At 35.6% G+C, this 17,567-nt stretch overlaps 3 protein-coding genes across 8 annotated transcripts; 1 reads left to right on the top strand and 2 right to left on the bottom strand.

The window, feature by feature from the left end:
- Window positions 1-2,853: 2,853 nt before the first annotated feature.
- Window positions 2,854-5,494, top strand: LOC123914072 (UV-B-induced protein At3g17800, chloroplastic-like). Of its 2 annotated transcripts, none has more exons than XM_045965050.1 (3): window positions 2,854-3,172; window positions 4,010-4,386; window positions 4,483-5,494. In XM_045965050.1, exons 1-3 carry the CDS (start codon window positions 3,089-3,091, stop codon window positions 5,309-5,311), a joined length of 1,290 nt encoding a protein of 429 aa, XP_045821006.1. In that variant the 5' UTR covers window positions 2,854-3,088; the 3' UTR covers window positions 5,312-5,494. The 2 variants fall into 2 exon arrangements, with proteins under 2 accessions (XP_045821006.1, XP_045821005.1); XM_045965049.1 differs by having other exon boundaries at window positions 2,917-3,172; window positions 4,007-4,386.
- Window positions 5,495-5,818: 324 nt separating this feature from the next.
- On the bottom strand, window positions 5,819-8,065 carry LOC123914073 (purple acid phosphatase 3-like). Its single transcript, XM_045965051.1, has 7 exons — window positions 7,501-8,065; window positions 7,248-7,404; window positions 7,048-7,155; window positions 6,813-6,940; window positions 6,591-6,719; window positions 6,409-6,476; window positions 5,819-6,340 (listed from the first exon to the last, which is right to left on the bottom strand). The coding sequence occupies exons 1-7, from the start codon at window positions 7,726-7,728 to the stop codon at window positions 6,127-6,129; spliced, it is 1,032 nt and encodes a 343-aa protein (XP_045821007.1). The 5' UTR covers window positions 7,729-8,065; the 3' UTR covers window positions 5,819-6,126.
- A 2,792-nt stretch (window positions 8,066-10,857) lies between these two features.
- LOC123917764 (annexin D5-like) lies at window positions 10,858-17,011 on the bottom strand. 5 transcript variants are annotated; one of them, XM_045969587.1, is made up of 6 exons: window positions 16,404-17,011; window positions 13,890-14,024; window positions 13,525-13,740; window positions 11,921-12,136; window positions 11,740-11,829; window positions 10,858-11,262 (listed from the first exon to the last, which is right to left on the bottom strand). In XM_045969587.1, the coding sequence occupies exons 2-6, from the start codon at window positions 13,974-13,976 to the stop codon at window positions 11,059-11,061; spliced, it is 813 nt and encodes a 270-aa protein (XP_045825543.1). In that variant the 5' UTR covers window positions 13,977-14,024; window positions 16,404-17,011; the 3' UTR covers window positions 10,858-11,058. The 5 variants fall into 5 exon arrangements, with proteins under 5 accessions (XP_045825543.1, XP_045825544.1, XP_045825540.1 ...); XM_045969588.1 differs by having other exon boundaries at window positions 13,879-14,024; window positions 16,404-17,007; XM_045969584.1 differs by lacking the exon at window positions 16,404-17,011 and adding an exon at window positions 14,714-14,949 and having other exon boundaries at window positions 13,879-14,024.
- Between the last annotated feature and the right edge of the window lie 556 nt (window positions 17,012-17,567).

Raw genomic sequence — 17,567 nt, 5'->3', positions numbered from 1 at the left:
TTCATTTTTCTTGATCGCCATGGACGGAGGGTGAATCAAACGGTATGAAATAGAAAAGCTTAGGCACACAGATGTTAACAATTAACATGAAGCAACAAAACAAAATTGCAGCATTGGTGGCCAGTCATGTACCACAGGTACCAAAATAAAGAATAACCTTTTTTTAAAAAAAAATTATTACTACTCCTATTACATTATTTTCTTGTTCTCCTGTTAATGGATGGAGGGCGTGAAGCCGTGAATGGTCAATGGCATATGCAGTAGAAAAGGTGGACACATCACATAAAATGATAAAAACATGAAGCCACCAATTGCAGCAGCATCGCTGGACCACAAAATGGTGGCCAATCTGGAGAACCACAAAATTGGTACAGTACAAGTTAGAACAGAATTTGCATCGCTTCTTCTGACTCAGGAAATAGGACGAATCACTATCAGAGCCATTAGCCACGAGTCTCAAATAGAGGTGGGAATAGGCTAGGTCGAGCTAGGCTTTGCCAAGCCTGAGCCTGGCCTGTCAAAAAATCGAAGGTCTGAGCCTGGCCTGTGGCCTATCATAGGCTTAAATTCTAGGCCTGAGTCTGGCCTTTTGAAAGTCTGATGTGGCCTGTTAGCCTGTTTAAAAGCCTATTTCATATGAACATATTTAAATAAATAATTATATTTATTTTGAAATATACTTATGAACTAATAAAATAATGTTCCATTTGATATTTTAGAGAATTTGACTATATATGTCATCATATTTCAATTCTAGTTTATAATAATACATTTATATATGTTAAAAACTAATGTAGATTAATAAACTTAAATTACTTAAAAAGTTAATAGATTTATAATTTAATCAAAGTATAAATTTTAATATATAAATAATAATCGTAATAAAAATATTATTCATGTTAACTTAAATAGGCCGGCCTAGTAGGCCTCAGAGGCTTTTTTAATGGCCTGCGGCCTGGCCTTTTTAGCTAAATAGGCTTATAAAAAAGCATTGGCCTGCTCTATTTAAAGAAATAGGCTGGCCTGGCCTGAGCCTATGTAGGCTAGGCCTTAAGGCCATGTAGGCCGGCCTGACCTGTTCCCACCTCTAGTCTCAAACCGTCACGGAAACACATTCGCGAATCCTCTATCAAACTCAAACCAAAGGAAATATCTTCTCTCCTTGCCCCCATTTAAAATTAAAATAACTTTAAAATTTAGGCCTTAAATTTTTTAAAAAAGGTTATATTAAGCAAAAAAAGAAATAAATTAAAATTCTTATTTTTATTTGTCGCTCCTTATTATTTTTGCATACATATCATTGTATCGAGTATTAAATAACAATTTTGACAAATATGACGAGCGAATATGATGATTGACACCAGTGATAATGATGAAGAAATACAGCATAAAACTACAATTAAAAAAAAAATATAGCATAAAATATTTTAATTTTTTATTTATTTATCTCACTACAAGAAAACGTGATATTGTTGACCAAATTTATTAAGGTGGTGGACAAATTCACTTAAAACATAATTATTTTGATATTTTGTATTAACGTATCCGGCAAGCAACAAGTGATGATGATTTTTTCAAGCTAAATAGTCCGAAATCATGAGATGATACAAATATTGAGATAACTCGGCAAAGTGAGACCTATGTAACAACCGCCGACGAATCAAAACTTGGTAACTCAACCCAGAACCAATTGAGAGCCAGATTGATGGATGATCACTCAAAGGAGTCGAGCCCCACGAGCACATGACTTACCAAAGACACCAATGACTACTGCCGTCAACACAAAGTATCTAAGTACCTAGCCCTTTCGAGCAAATCAGACCGAAATTGGGTCTTGATGAGTATAACTCATTAGTAGCTTCAACAAAACAACGCAAAGAGGTATGAATCAACTGCCAACACAGAAACATCCAAGTAATTCCCTTTAAAACAGTTGAACGACAGAGGCGACGAATGCGATCTCCTTTCCAAGTTCAGGACAACAGTAAACAAAATTAAACTTGCAAAACAACTGTCGGTCCAATGAATAAACAAAAATCCTGAAAATTAATCACGAGATTTTGCATTGTGTTGCGGCACCCATGAAACTGGGAACTTCTGTAGATCGTGATTGGAGATCACGAGTCACCCATCAACAATGATTTGAAGCCACTGTTTTGCAGACAAAACTCGAGCAACCAAATTTTGTTCATGAATGTCGATTCTTCCCACTTCCACGAAGCAACACGACACATAAAGGTATGGTTCCGTTGAAACCCCCTCTCCAGAGGTGAGATGCATAACCAGTCGCGGCTAGCCGACCAATTTGGACGGGGGGTGATGCGGGTGACTATCGTCGGCCGTCGCACCACCCAAGGCCGTCGCTACATCTTCAAGGAAGCGGCTGAGAGAGCAGGAGGAAAGGCGGTGTGTGGAGAGCCTTTCACACAAATTAAGGAAGAGGAAGGGTGAGAGAGAGGGGGTGGACAACAGTGGTCAATGAAAGAAGATTGCTCGATATCAAATTCTTTTTCAAACACGGAACAATGTCAAAAAATTATATGAAAATACATGATGGTATAAACTATTGAATACACAAGTTCAAAATAAAGTTTTTTTTATTAATATACTTAACAAGTGCTTCAGATATTGTTTAACATTTTTCTTAATATTATTCAACTTATTTTATATTAAATTTCCTTATTCAATATTCAACTTGAAAATAAGTTACAAATTTATTTGTGAAACTTTTTCCATTTTTTATTTTTTAAAATTAAAAACTATATTTTTTCGATAATAAATTTAAATCTATATTTTAAAATTTAGAAACAGAGGTACTGAAATTGTAAATAGATAAAATAGAGGGAGTAAAAACAAATATGTATAGGGTTGGAGAAGTAGACGAGACGATATAAATAGAGGAGGTAGGGGCAAGAATAGAATTCTTATACTGTACTACGATTAACGAAAATCGTTTTTTGCTTAAAATCGAACGGATCTATCTATCTATCTATCTATCTATCTATCTTCTGAACAAAAAGCAAGCAACCGTAGCGATAATTCGTTCTTGAGTTGAAAGTTGAAACTCCTCCTCCTCCTCCTCCTCCGTATGGACGTGGCAGCCACCACCGTCGTATTACCGTCTATCGTCCTTGGAAGACCTACAAACGGATCCCGCTTTGCTTCTTTAAAGGTATGTATGTATGTTAATTGTTACTAGTTACCAGCGCTGCTATATATCGCGAGGAAAATCTTCACGAATGTTTCACGAAATCCAAAAAAAATTAAAATATATTGCTTAAAAAATTATTGCAACCGCTTGCCATCACCGCTCATGTCTACAAATGGAAGTGAGGCCAAAGTTACAATCCTCTGCAAGTTTAAACAAACTTAATTTGTTGCCCAGCAAACAAAGAACAAAGTAAGAACCGTCCATTGTTTTACAATTTAGAAGCTTCAATTTATTAATCTCTTCTATAGCCAACCAATTCCCCAATGATCTCCCTGGATACACTCTCAAAATAAAGACTTTCTAAACCCAATTTGTTATCAAAATCTTTACTTTTAAAAACCCCATCTTGTCCAAACAAGGAAACAACAAAATCCAATTGAGCAACTAGCTGGTCTTGAGAGGTAATAGAAAGATCTTTGTTACAAGAGTTTGAGAGAAATATTATGAAAGAGAGGGAAAACAACCAGCCAAGAATTTGAGGAAGAAATTCAGTAGAGGAGCAAAGAGAATTGCATTAAAAAAAACAAGGGGCTGTTGTTGTTGGGGATGAGATGAGAGAGAAGAGACAAACAGGGTATTAAATTAACGGTTAGATGATGCAAATCGGTGCCACTAGCAGTGCCACGTCATTCGGGACAAATTCGTGATTCGGGTCTCGCGATAAGTAGCATTTTCTTATACATATATATGTTTGTTTGTTTATGTTTATTGTTGAATCAAATCATATTAATGAGTCGGAATTATAATCAAACAGCTTTTTTTAATTATTAATTAATTGGCTTGATTGGTTGGCAGCAGCTATGCACTTCCATCCCTATCATCCCCAGGCAAGGTCACAGCCATGTTCGAATTGCTGCTGCTGCTGCTTCTGCAAATAGAAGAAGAAGAAGAAGAAGAAGAAGAGGAGCAGGATTTGTAGTTAGAGCCTCCTCCTCTCCAGACTCTTCTCACACCAATGACAATACCAATAATAATAATAATGTTGTCGCACCTCTTCAGTTCCAATCCCCAATCGGCCAATTTCTTTCTCAGATTTTGATCAACCACCCCCATCTTGTGCCTGCTGCTGTTGATCAGCAGCTTCACCAGCTCCAATCCGATCGCGATGCTGATCAACAAACCCAAGATCATCCTTCTCCTACCACACCCCCCACCACTGATCTTGTTTTGTACAGGTTTCTTCCATTCTTTCTATTCTCTTTCTTCTGCTGTGCTCTGCTGCTGTTTATCAACTTTGATGTTTATCATGTTAACCCGTGGTTGTTTTCCAGGAGAATTGCTGAGGTCAAGGCTAATGAAAGGAGGACAGCTCTTGAAGAGATCTTGTACACATTGGTTGTGCAGAAGTTCATGGATGCTAATATTTCTTTGATACCATCTATAACCCCAGATCCATCTGGTAGAGTTGATTCCTGGTCAAACCAAGACCATGCCAAACTTGAGCGCCTTCACTCTCTCCAAGCATATGAGATGATCCAAAACCACTTGTCTCTCATTCTCGGTAACAGAGCCGGAGGAGATCTATCATCCGTTGCTCAAATCAGCAAACTCAGGGTAGGGCAGGTCTATGCAGCATCAGTGATGTATGGTTACTTTCTTAAGCGAATTGACCAAAGGTTCCAGCTGGAGAAATCCATGAAACTTCTTCTAAATGCTGCAGATGAGACCAGTGTTCGTCAAACTAGCATCCATGATGCAGGGCCTGGTAGTAGTGAAGTGGACATTTCTCAAGGGACCTCTCATCCTGAAGTATCTACATGGCCTGGCGGCGACATCAGTCCTGGTGGATTTGGCTATGGTATAAAGCCCACCACCTTGCGTAACTATGTGATGTCCTTTGACGGCGATACCCTCCAGAGATATGCAACAATAAGATCTAGGGAGGCTGTGAGCATCATTGAGAAGCATACAGAGGCATTGTTTGGAAGACCCGAAATGGCTTTAACACCTGAGGGGGCAATTGATTATTCAAAGGATGAAAACATCAAAATTAGCTTTGGAGGTTTAAGGAGACTTGTTTTAGAGGCTGTGACTTTTGGTTGCTTTCTCTGGGATGTTGAGAGCTATGTGGACTCGAGGTACCATTTTGTCTTAAATTGAGCTGTGCATCCTCCCGTATAGCCGAAGGCATTGTTTTAGTGTATATTGGTACTGATCAATAGAATACAAGTTAATGTAGCTTGCTTTTATAGGTATAGGTACAACTATTGTTAATAAATTTATCTGTATATAGTGATTTGTGACTCTAGATTCAACTAGTGAAAGGAAAGTTATGTTGTGATAGATCTTTGCTCATTTTTCTTATCCTTTTTGCCGGTAACAAATCCTTATAGTCCAGGTTTCAGCTTTTATGATCATCCTATCCTATTAGGTAAATAAAAGTTAGTTATTACTTACCGTGTGTTAGTTTTGTCATATCAATCAAACGTATAAAATGAATTTGATAGCAAGTATTTTAACTTTAGACTATCATCGAGGTCAACGAAGCAGCTACTTCCAGCATTTTAATACCATCCGAAGTTGTTTGTCTGTTAACTATTACGTGCTGCTTCATGGCCCATGGACATTTCAAGAAGTAGAAGATAAAAAATCATACTGCAACCAATATTGTAACAAGAATTCAAGAACCATTAATTTATTTATAGCTAGTTACATATAAGAAGTTCTAATGAACGCATGCTACATCATATAATTATATGTCCCAATGTCGTAGTCTTCACTCCTCAGTTGCACTAATAGACATGCTGCGATGGTACGGTATAAAGTCCGCATAAACTATTAGCGGTGAAGCATTATTTGGATATTGAATAGAAATTTTCAATGCATATATATCATTCTTAAAAGACCCGATTTATCAAATTTCCCCAACTTATTTAGATTAGGACCCTCCTTTGATGTGGATTCGACGACCTTACTTATATCACATAATGTAACCCCTTGGATAGATTCAGAACATGCAAAATGTTGCCAAAAATATCGTAATAGACAACTTTGGCATTCATTTGCTCAAACTCAACAGACATAAATCCTTGGCCATCGTAGTAAAATTTGACCCCATCTTTTCCATTTTTATCAATGTCTCCTTTCCATGCCTTTGAACCTCCACCACTAGTTAAGAACTGTATTTGGCTGCAAAGGTGATTGATGATTCAGGAAACAAACAAACAAGACAAGTTAAATTAAGTTAACTTGTAGACCTGCTGGTGCAACTTATATGTTCCAAGCAATGGTCGTGCCCATTCAAGTACATATCAACATTGTTGGCCTGCAAATTCCATTTGAAATGAGAGATTTTTTATCAGGAAATAAAGGATGATGCTCCTTATCTCTATAACCAGGACAATGTTTCCTTATCTATATTTAAATGAGTAGTAGTAACCTCAAGGATTGGCAGGAGGTGTGTTAACAGCTCTTTGGTATCCCCGTGGTGCCCTATGCTTCTTACAGGATGGTGTCCCACAACAATCTTCCACTTGGCAGTAGAATTTCTTAGTGCTGTTTCCAGACCCTTCATTTAGAATTACACACACACACCCCCATACAAAGGACTATTAGATCACCTTTTATCTTAATAATTTCTGTGATGAGGAGACTTAATTACCTTTAAGAGGTTTGATAAATATTTGTCCCTTGGAAGCACACCTCTCCAATCATACTTGTGATCCTTTGGCTTCAAAAAGTACTTGTCGACAAAAGGAGTTGTATCCACAAAGAAAAACTCTGCGATTTCTGTGATGTTTTAATATTAGAAGAAGAAGAACTGTTAATTAATGATGTGGATGCGGGAGGGCAGGAACGTATATTGAATTGACAAGTTGGGTGAATGAAAGAATTACCAGTGTGAAGAATAAAAGATCTTTGGCAAAACCATCTATGATCAATATTGTGAAGGAATGGATTTAATTGAGCTTCAACATCTCCCCTGTAGTCATGGTTGCCCAAGACTAATTAGAGCAACCAGATGGATCACATTAATTAGAGTGAGTGAATAATGTATTGTTTGTTGGCAAACTGAGTTAGAAGTAGACTGACTGACCATTATACCATTGTTTTTTAAGGCTGTTGGCGGTGTAGATATCTGAGAAGGAATATTGAAATGCAGGGTCATGTATACCGGTCAATCCTTCATCATAGAAATTGTCTCCGGTTGATACCACAAAGTCAATGTTTAATTTGTCACCAACTCTTCCCATCTGAATTTTATTTTAATAAATAATAATAATAATGGTTGTAAGTAAACTTGTCTTGAATATGGAATATGCAGTAAAAAGAAAGAAAAGGAGAGAGACCTGAAAAGCAACTCGAGATTGGTTGTAGGTTCCTTTCCTTCCCCAGTCTCCAATGACGAGGAAGCTAAGTGAGCTGGTATCTGCTTTATTGACAGCAGCAGGGTGTTCAAGACGTTGGAGCTCATCAGCTGATACATTTACAGTCACACACACAACAGCAACACCGACGAAAACCAGAATCCATAAACATAAGGGGCTTAGGCTACTTGTTCCTCCCAAATCACCCATACTGTATTATGTTTGTGCGTAATATACTACTATAACAATAGACAGATAGAACACTAGTTATCAGTTATATATATATGTATACAAGGAGCTGAGTTGGATATACATGAGAAAATGATGATCAAGATGGATGGAGAAGGCATGCAAAAATGTGAACCAATGGGATGGGATATGGGATATATGGTATATCTGTGCAGTAAAAATTGGACAAGCAAACCAACAAAATGAATCGCGAGTTTCTAGCTTAAGTACGTAGATGCAAACAAACAAGGGCGTTTCAGTGGGTCCAATCCCATGCATATATATGATATATAGCGCATCTTCCTTGTAACTTCCTAATATGCTACTTCAGTGCTAGTTACGTAATGCAAACACAATAGATTAAGGCACTAAAATGAAGCAAGCAATGTGTGAAAGTGATACATACATACAATTCCTTGCAGGTTGGCCAACTTAATTCACATACAACTTCACGTGTTAAATAATTATTTACTTGTTCAATTCATTCCACCTCAAAAATTCTTTATCTTTCCAAACAAAGTCCATCGAGTTGGATAGAGGAGCAAGGAAATCAATTAAATATTTGGCTGAATTTGGACCATCATTGATTGATAGAGTATTCGGTTGTGTTCTGTTCACCAACAAACAATTATTGGCTTATAAAGTTACACAAGTATGCAATTAGCCAATATGCCACGCTGTGGCTTTGGAACAACCATAAAATGGTATAGAGAAATTTTATTTTGACAACGTGAAAGTTGTCCAACAACGTATATCTCTACTATTTGCCTACATTTTTATTTTTTTATTTCTGAACATCAGGTTTGTTAGATAATAATATGTTGAATGTGTTGTTGTGTTGTTTGAGATTGTTTGAAGTCCCACATTGCTTAGGTTCCCGGGATGTGAAGTGTATAAATATATGAGGGCAACCTCACCCTTTGAGTTAGCTTTTGGGGATGAGATCTAAGCATATTTAACAAGGTTGTGTGCGAGCTGAAATGCACACTCATCGGATACATTGTCTGTACAGACAACTATTTTAAGTTGTGCAGATATCACACCTCAATGGTCTATGGTGCACATGTGAGTATTATACGGTGTAGATTTGGTGTTTGAATGGATAAGATGTCTTAGTTAAAAGGGTAATTTTGTCATTTAATATATATATATATATATATATGCATCAAACACTTGATATAATAAATGTTTATCCGGTCTATATCTTATCATGTCTCAATCATATCATGACCATCAAACGAGTCTTTTTTTTTTTAGGGAAAAAGACTTATAGCATTTCATTATTAACTATGTTACCAATACATATGGGTACATCAATAAAGAAGTGGAAACTAGCTAGAGATGAGGCCACCCTTGCTAAGACATGAGCAACCTCATTGGTTTGTCTCTTAATAAACTCGATACGAGAGTTTCTAAAATAAGTGTTATAGACACGTACGCAATCCTTAATAATATCTCCGAGCTCAGACGCGTTATGATGCTTACTATGAGAACTAGTGACAACATTTTTTGAATCAAGTTCAAAATCAACATTTTCCAACTGCAAGTCATGGACCCAATTGAGAGCACTGAGTAAGCCAAGAGATTCTCCTATATCGACATCAATAATGGGCGATAGCCATTCTGTTTTGGCCAAAGCAAACCTTCCTTGATCATCTCGGATGCACATACATATTCCAACTTTGTTCTGCTGTTCGGAGAATGATGCATCTATATTGCATTTGTACCGACCAGTTAGAGGTTTTGACCAACGAATTGCAGTATTATGTTGTCTTTGCTAGGAGTGCAAGTTCTTGTGATTCTGCGCACCTTTCCAATCTGTAAGCAAGTTGATTGCACGTGCACGTACATGTTGAAATGGTTCAACCTTGTCTCTTCAAACCTTGTCATTTCTTTGTTGCCAAATACTCCATAACAAAGCCATGAAAAGTGACACTTGATCTGAATTGAAAACCTGTAACACAGAGAAGACAATGTCTGCAATATTATTATGCTGCAAGTGAGTTTCCAAAGTATTCCACCATCCAACACTTTTCCAAATTTCCTTTGCATCGTTACACGAGGAATATGTGTAAATTATTTTCCTGTTCATTCTCACAGAGAGCACAAATATCAGGACAGTTAACGCCTTTTTGAATAAGGCGAGCACGAGTCGGAATACAATTTCGACATAATCGCCAAATAAAATTCTTAATTTTTGGCGGAACTTCAGCTCTCCAAATTTTATTCCATTGACCCGAGATTTGCAAACCAGTTGTGTCAATTGCTTCATTAATGCAGTAACGATATGCACTCTTAACAGAGTAGTGTCCATTTTTCTCAAGTCTCCAGATCAATTTATCTTCAACAACCGACTCTAATAAAGGAGTTTGCGAAATTTTTGTTGCATTGCTGTTATAAAAAATAGAGCAAATAAGAGGCATATTCCACTTTTTTGCATTTGCCATTAACAAGTCAGATACATTCAAATAGCTTACCATTAGATCCAGTTGCAAGGGTCTTGTAAAAATTTAACCATCAGACACCCATCTATTATCCCAAACCGGTATATTATAATCAGTTCCAATACTCCACTTATAGCCACCATGAACAATAAATTTTGCACTCCAAAGTCCAAATGCTTCGCCACATGTAACTTGGGTTGTGCCCAATGCTTGAGCTAAGGAAGTCGCTTCTAGGAAAATATTTAGCTTTGAATAATCTAGTGATTAAATTACCCGGATTAGCTTGTAACTTCCAGGCCTGCTTACCAAGCATCGCATAATTAAAAGCTTGAATACTTTTAAAACCCAAGCCACCCGCATTTTTGTGCATAGCTAACCGCTCCCAAGAGAGCCAATGGATTCCTTTAGACGGTTCTTTGTTATGACCCCACCAAAATGAACTCATCAATCTTTTCAATTTCGTCGCAAAGAGAGGACGGAATCAAAAAAATACTCATCATGTATGAAGGTATAGATTGAAGAACCGATTTAATCATAATTTCTCGTCCTGCTTGAGAGAGACATCTGCTTGAGAAATCAAATTACCAACGTTTGGCAAAGGAAACAAAAAGCTCAACAACACTGACATACATACTTAATAGTTCAAACCCATGCATAGATACATACATATACAAAATGACGGTCGATATGTGCATTATGTTGTAACTGACAACCAAGTAAGACCGAGTAGTTTGTGTGCATATTACTTACAAAACACTAACCATTAAGCACTGCCTAATTTACAATATCAATAAATAGAAGATTGGAAGTGTTCATATATTCAACATCATATGTGAAATTATTCCTAACAAAACAAGCATTTTGACTACTACTGCTTGGGACCTAAAAGTGAGAGAAGAAAAGCTCTGTAGTGTCCGGATGTTTCTGAGTGAACTGCATCATTCAGCGTCTTCTTGTATTTCTTTAAATATTCAGCTTTGATGTAATGCAGATCAATCTCACTCCTTGTTACAATCACCCTCAAAAGTTTTGTGTCATCGGTCCCCAGACCTTTCATTGCTTTACGTAGGACCTGCATACATAGTGGCAAAAGTTAAGACATACTTGTTTCCTTAATTATTTTGGAAATAAGAAATTTTAAAAGGTTCCATCTATGCTTAAACACAACCAAACCAACTACCACCTAATTTTGTGCTAACATTACTAACAGATCTTTCAGTGAAAAAAGGAATGTCACTAGTATTATATATAGTATATCTCCAGCATTTTGTGGTACATTCAAAATGCATACTTTGTAAGCAACCTAGCTGTTTTACAGGGAAAATAAGTATACTACTTTCAAAGCAACCTAGCTGTTTTACAGGGAAAATAAATACTCTCCACAAATACAAAATGATTTTAACAATAAGCATCTGAAGCATCTTATTCTTCATCAGTTATCTTTATCTTTATGATGGGGAATTGTTGGAGAATGCAGATTTTTTTGTCTCAATCCAAGTTAATGGCATTACAAGGAGAAATCCCCTAAAATTAATGTCAAAGGGAATACCTTTGCAAAATACTTTGCAGGACTCTCGGCACATTGGACTATTGTCAAAAGTGCATGAGCAAAATTCCCTGATGTTTCATTCTTTATTGCCTGATATGAACTCAGCTTGGGTAAGCGCCAGAAAAACACCTTGATAAATACAAAGACTATGCTTAAGGGTATACAAAAGGGGTTAGAATACCTTTTTCAGTGAATGGCCATACTTGCCATGGTAAAAATGATTTATGGCAGCCAACTGTGCCGCACTCCGTTGACTAAATATTTGCACAAAAGTTTTCTCATCAGTTCCCAGTTTCTTTTCACCTGCTTTATACAGAACCATTGCATCATTCTCAGCCATTTCTCTATTAACCTCAGGGCCTTCATGGCGTGGTGTGCTTACATATGCAAGTAAAATCTGGACAATGTTTTTACATAAATTTATTAGTAACAACATCGTTGTTGTTTGAATATCTGGGAAGTAATTCATAGATGTGATTATGACCGAGATCAAATGGCGAAACGGGAAAGAAATTTTACATCCAATTGAAATCTATGACAAACAACTGAACACCGTTTCCCTCAAAAGACTTATGCAGCGAAACAAAGTCGCACATTGGAATAAAACAGAGAGACCAGAATTTTAGTCCACATCCAACCAAGTGAAGTGACCAACCCATATAGTTGGCTTGCAATTGAAATTTGTAGCTGGTAACAAGCATTCAATCTTGTCGGGATCCAAAAGTAACTTTCTTAGCTCTGGTATATTTTTGAATGGAGTAACTATAGACAACCTACTGTCCTACGCTCAAAAACTCAAATGACATAGTAGGAGTCATCCAGTTAAAAAATTCTAAGCAAGACACAAGAACAAGTAATTTGCAGAGATATTTAAAAGGGATTACTGGAAAAACACCATTCGCCACAGTAGAAGTATCCAAGAAGCAACACACCAACACATTCAGAGATATCACCATATAACTTTGATGAACATTTAGAATCCCATAGCAATTTTGAATCTTTCAAAAGCTTGAACACTTGTACAAAACTACAAATAAACAACAGAAAGTGCCGAACCCATGCTCTATAATTGGTAGGAGTACTAGGATACAAAATGATTATGAGGCTTTTTATCATCAGATGGAAGAAACCTTAGGGGCCATTTAATTTTGAAAAACCTTTTGAGTTTTCATCTGGTTATGTTCAGGATAGGATTGTGAGTTGCGACAGAGAAGAGGGATGACAAACAAGGGAGAATGCCTGTCCAGAAACACTGAAAATAGTGTTTTGGCATTTTCAAAATTTCAGGAAATACTGAGATGCATTCTCTAATGCTTTTGTTTTTATGAAAAAACAAAATATTTATTAAAACACTACTCAAAAAAGTGTATGTGATCTCCAAGTTGTCACAAAAATTAGACATAGTCACACCATTGAACAGGCACTGAGGCAGTACCCTATATCAAAGGTTGGCAACTACTACGCACCACTGATTTACAATATAAAGTTAAAGAAACCAACCACCTACCATCCTGTGGCCAATAGAATTCATGCAGTTCTGACAAGACATTTTTCCTTAATGTTGAGGAATATCATGCATTCATGCTAGACACTAACAAACCCTCTAGTGGATTTAAAAAATAAAATAATATTGCATTGGATTTAAAAAAAGAAAGAAAGAAAGACATTCATTTTGAAATGGAGGGAGTATTAACTAACTGTACTTTCAGGATAAAAAACATTAAACACCACTCCCGATTGTGATAGTTTACATGGAAGACTCAGAGAGGGAGAAAGAAGATTCACCTTTTTATGATCCCCAGAGGCATTTCTTTCAATATCATGGTCAAGATAAATTCCAAATTTAGTATGGTATATCTGTCTTAAATATTGCAGCTGGGATGGAGTTCGTGAACATATTACTTCAGTGGCAGCTTCAAGGTTTTTGGCCACAGTTAGAGTCTGCTTAAGTATTATTGCATCACGTCCGGCAGGGTCATGCATCCAAAGCAGAACTGCATTCTAACAAACAGAAAAATACAAGAGAAATCAGATTGCCTTCATTCTTCATATACTTAGGTTGATAATAGAAAGGCATGGGTTAGTTAGTGATGGATGGGTATATAATTGATGAACTACAAAGGAGTGGTAAAAAAGGACCTCCAATTTGCCAGAAAGCTCCGAAGATAATCGTTTGAGAAGGTCCTCAGAGTACATTGCACTATATTCTTGTTGGAGGTAGGCACGCTGAGTAGCATCTCTATGAGCAAGTATATTGATGATAGCACTAGTATCACACCCAAAGCCTATGAAAGCATCAAGTTAGTTATTATTAGAATAAAAGTATATGCAAATATGCAATGGGTGTTCTTATTCTTATTGTTAAGAGTCTTACAATGGACGAGAGATGCCCGGAAGATATGTTTATAAAGGTGTAATTGAAATATATTAAATACTACTAATCCCCTATACTAATCCATTAGCTCCTCCCACAATCACGAGTATAATAAAATACTATACTTAACAACAACAACAAAAATGCAAGAAATGTGATATTTGAGAGACCAAAATGGAGGGTTATTTTCAATAACATGATAAAATAGAGAAACCAAAAGTGCAATTGAGACAAAAGTGGGCATTGTTCTGAGAAATGATTTGGCATACATACTACACATCAAGACGATAGATTAGAAGTAGAATTGTTCTAAAAGAAGTGGTATACTCTGGGGTATTTGATTAGGTGTAAATATAGTAATTGTGTTGTTGTTGTGATCCATCATCCAAAGGAATTAAATGAAATACAGTTAAGCAGAATTGAATTAAAAAGGCAAATTGGCATGGCGTTAATAATAATAATAATAATAATAAATAATAATAATAATAATAATAATAATAATAATAATAATAATAATAATAATAATAATAATAATAATAATAATAACAGATTGACGACGATGTTGAAGGTGAAAGAGAGAATGGAATACGGAATAACCACCCTTGAAAGCACGGTGAAGTTGCATGGCGTCGTCTCTTGGGGAAAGAGGAATAGGGGGTACATTCAGGGTAGACATCTTCTTCTTCTTCTTCTTCTTCTTCTTTTCTATCCAAACTCCAAAAATTGGTACGTTTTGATCAAATCAAATTTTACAAGCACCCGATAATGCAGAGAGAGGGGGATCAAAAAGAAAGAAAGAGAGGCAACAAAATGCGTGAATTAAACGCAGCCAAAATAATACATTAAAAAAAAACAAAGGAATTTCATTTCTTTTATTTGAATTCATTTTCTTTTTTATTTTTATTTTTTTTACGATAATTAAAAAATGAAATTCTAAGCATTAGTCTACTTGACTAACATTCTTTGATCTTTGATTAATTTGGTGAATTTTTGAAATAATAGTAATTTATGAAGTATTTTAATTTTGTTTAAGCTAAATTAAAATAATTTTAAATAACACCTAAAAATTAGAAATTTAATTTTTTTTCCACCAATATATTTTTAAATTTTCAAATCGACCTCAATAAACTTTTTAAAAATTAGAAATTGATCCTTATTTTTTAAAAAAATATTGGAAATTGCCCCCTAAGTTTTCTAAATTGGTCCTTTAATTTTTTGAAAATTGCAAATTTGTCCTTATTTTTAAAAACTGACCCCTAAACTTTTCAAATTTATGAAAATGACCTAAACATTCACAATGAATTTTTTTTTATTACTCTACCCAAACATGCATTTAAGAATGAAAGTAATTCAAATAGAATCATTTGAATTGCTTAGAACTATAAAATTTATAAATACTTCATCCAAACATACTCTCAACATTTCAATAAAATAATTTAATGCTTACAAGTACGAATACACGTTTGTTGGATTCCATAGAAAGTGGGAGGAGAGAACAAATTTAAATTCCTTTTATATTTGGTTTAAAAGAAGAGAATGAATGAGAGGTAAGTTTTTTTTTTTTTTTGGTTACAGAGAGGTGAGATGTTTTATAACTAATTTATATATTTTTTCTTATAATATTACAATAATAGTACATAGCACAACATAAATAATAATGAGACGATATTTCAAAATGTTGTGTTGGCGTAGTGGAACAGAACATTGACACTTGAAGGAGGGGAAGATGAAGCATGGTGGAAGTGGAACGAGAGTCGTTTAATATGATGGAAAGAAAGTGAGAGAAATGAAAATTACGCATACCAATGCATGAACTTGGACTAGTTTGACAAATTAAAACTACCAAAAGAACCACCACCTTAAATTATATCTCCCTTAGCTAAACACCCTTCCATATTTACTAAATAACAAAAATCAAATCAAATGAAACTAATAACAAAAATCAAATCAAACTAATTAACCCATTAAAATTAAAATCACACAAAACCCATCTCAAATCAATCTTCCAACTCTTTTTCAATTCCACCTATTTAGATCTTCAAATGAAAACAATTCAATTTATGTTTTCTGTCTCCAAAATTCAATTTATGTTTTCTTCTCCAAAACCCAATTTCACAAACTAACAAATAAAAAGTTGGAACAACTCAAATGCTCGAAAGAAAAAGAACAAATCTTCAACACAAGTCAAAAAATAAGAAATTTTTTTTCTTTTTCCAGATACTCATCATCAATAAAAACGCTTCAAGCTTTGCTACTTATCTGATAATAATCTGCAGAAAATCTCACATAACCAGAAGCCAAGATTTAACACTCGTAGGCTTTTCTTCAATCTGCACTTGAAATCTAGATTTTGTTCTTTAGCTACAGTTTAACTATGTTTAGCCATGGTTTAACCGTAGCTAATCTTCTAGAACTCTTTTTCAAAGTAATCCGGTACCTATCTCCACCTTGTTATGGATTGTACATTCCAGATCTCTTTTTCTCAAGTATTCCGATATGAAATTTCGACTACCATTCATCCGAAAAAATTTGTAGGGTGAAGTCAAATGATAAAGAAAGGTAAAATTGGAAAAAATAGTTTGTACGGGTAAAGATATAAATGTTGGGGTAGAAAAAAAAATCCTTGAACTACGACACATATTTTGTAGACTTTTTCTTTTTCGCCAAGCCTCTCGCACCTTTTGATTTTCCATAAATACCCCACTCTAATTTTAGAACTCGAAACGTGTTTTTGATTGTTCAAGTTCTAGAATCCAAACTAGAGTCGGTGATTATGGTCTTGGCCATTGGCCATTCTAATTAGCCCTTGCAGAGGTGTTACCTCTTATCTGCCACGAATGAATTTCCTTATTCTATTCTATAAATATGTCTTCATTTTTTGCATCACTCATCCTTCTCTCTTATCTTCTCTCAACTATCTCATCTCGTCTCTCAACTAACTTGATGTTGGTTCTTTTTAAAAGTTAGTGGGTAAACAGTTGCGTAGTCTGCCGTTGACCAATCATAAAATTCTCATAGTTGTCCTTCGTGTAAGAATTAATAATTAGAGATCGATATATTATATGAAAACACACTTACTTGAGGCCGATATCGGAGCCACCGATATGTTAGACAAGGTCTTCCACCGCCTGATCACTTGCTCCATTCTCTTAGGTCTTTGATAAGGAAGACAACAAATGAGCGTGTGTTTTTTGCGTGTGACGGCAGAGGGGGCCTAACCAATCTTATATATAAAAGATTTCAACCCTAGTACCACCCATCATGGACCCTAGAGTTGGGCCTACACTTTATTCTACACAAATCAAAATCAGTGTTCAAAGCCCATTATTCTTCATCAAATGGATCACAACATCAACCCGTTTTTATTAAAACCAAAACCCACAATTGATTGCAGCCCACAAAATATTAGAAAATATTCTAACACTTCGATCATGATGTATGAAAACTCCTGAGT

This window comes from Trifolium pratense, linkage group LG3, assembly GCF_020283565.1.
Source record: "Trifolium pratense cultivar HEN17-A07 linkage group LG3, ARS_RC_1.1, whole genome shotgun sequence".
Lineage (NCBI taxonomy): Eukaryota > Viridiplantae > Streptophyta > Magnoliopsida > Fabales > Fabaceae > Trifolium > Trifolium pratense.
The sequence above is the reverse complement of the archived record's forward strand: the minus strand, read 5'-3'. Positions and strand labels throughout refer to the sequence as shown.

Excerpts from the sequence above, each read along its gene's own strand:
- LOC123917764 (XM_045969584.1), bottom strand. The coding sequence starts at position 14,789 with ATGTCTACCCTGAATGTACCCCCTATTCCTCTTTCCCCAAGAGACGAC. Across the intron at positions 13,741-13,878 it reads AGCTTTCTGGCAAATTGGAG|AATGCAGTTCTGCTTTGGAT; the intron begins GTCCTTTTTTAC and ends TCTGTTTGTTAG. Across the intron at positions 12,137-13,524 it reads CCTCTGGGGATCATAAAAAG|ATTTTACTTGCATATGTAAG; the intron begins GTGAATCTTCTT and ends AACATTGTCCAG.
- LOC123914072 (XM_045965049.1), top strand. The coding sequence starts at position 3,089 with ATGGACGTGGCAGCCACCACCGTCGTATTACCGTCTATCGTCCTTGGA. Across the intron at positions 3,173-4,006 it reads CCCGCTTTGCTTCTTTAAAG|CAGCTATGCACTTCCATCCC; the intron begins GTATGTATGTAT and ends ATTGGTTGGCAG. Across the intron at positions 4,387-4,482 it reads ACTGATCTTGTTTTGTACAG|GAGAATTGCTGAGGTCAAGG; the intron begins GTTTCTTCCATT and ends GTTGTTTTCCAG.
- LOC123914073 (XM_045965051.1), bottom strand. The coding sequence starts at position 7,728 with ATGGGTGATTTGGGAGGAACAAGTAGCCTAAGCCCCTTATGTTTATGG. Across the intron at positions 7,405-7,500 it reads AATCTCGAGTTGCTTTTCAG|ATGGGAAGAGTTGGTGACAA; the intron begins GTCTCTCTCCTT and ends AATAAAATTCAG. Across the intron at positions 6,941-7,047 it reads ATCTTTTATTCTTCACACTG|AAATCGCAGAGTTTTTCTTT; the intron begins GTAATTCTTTCA and ends AAAACATCACAG.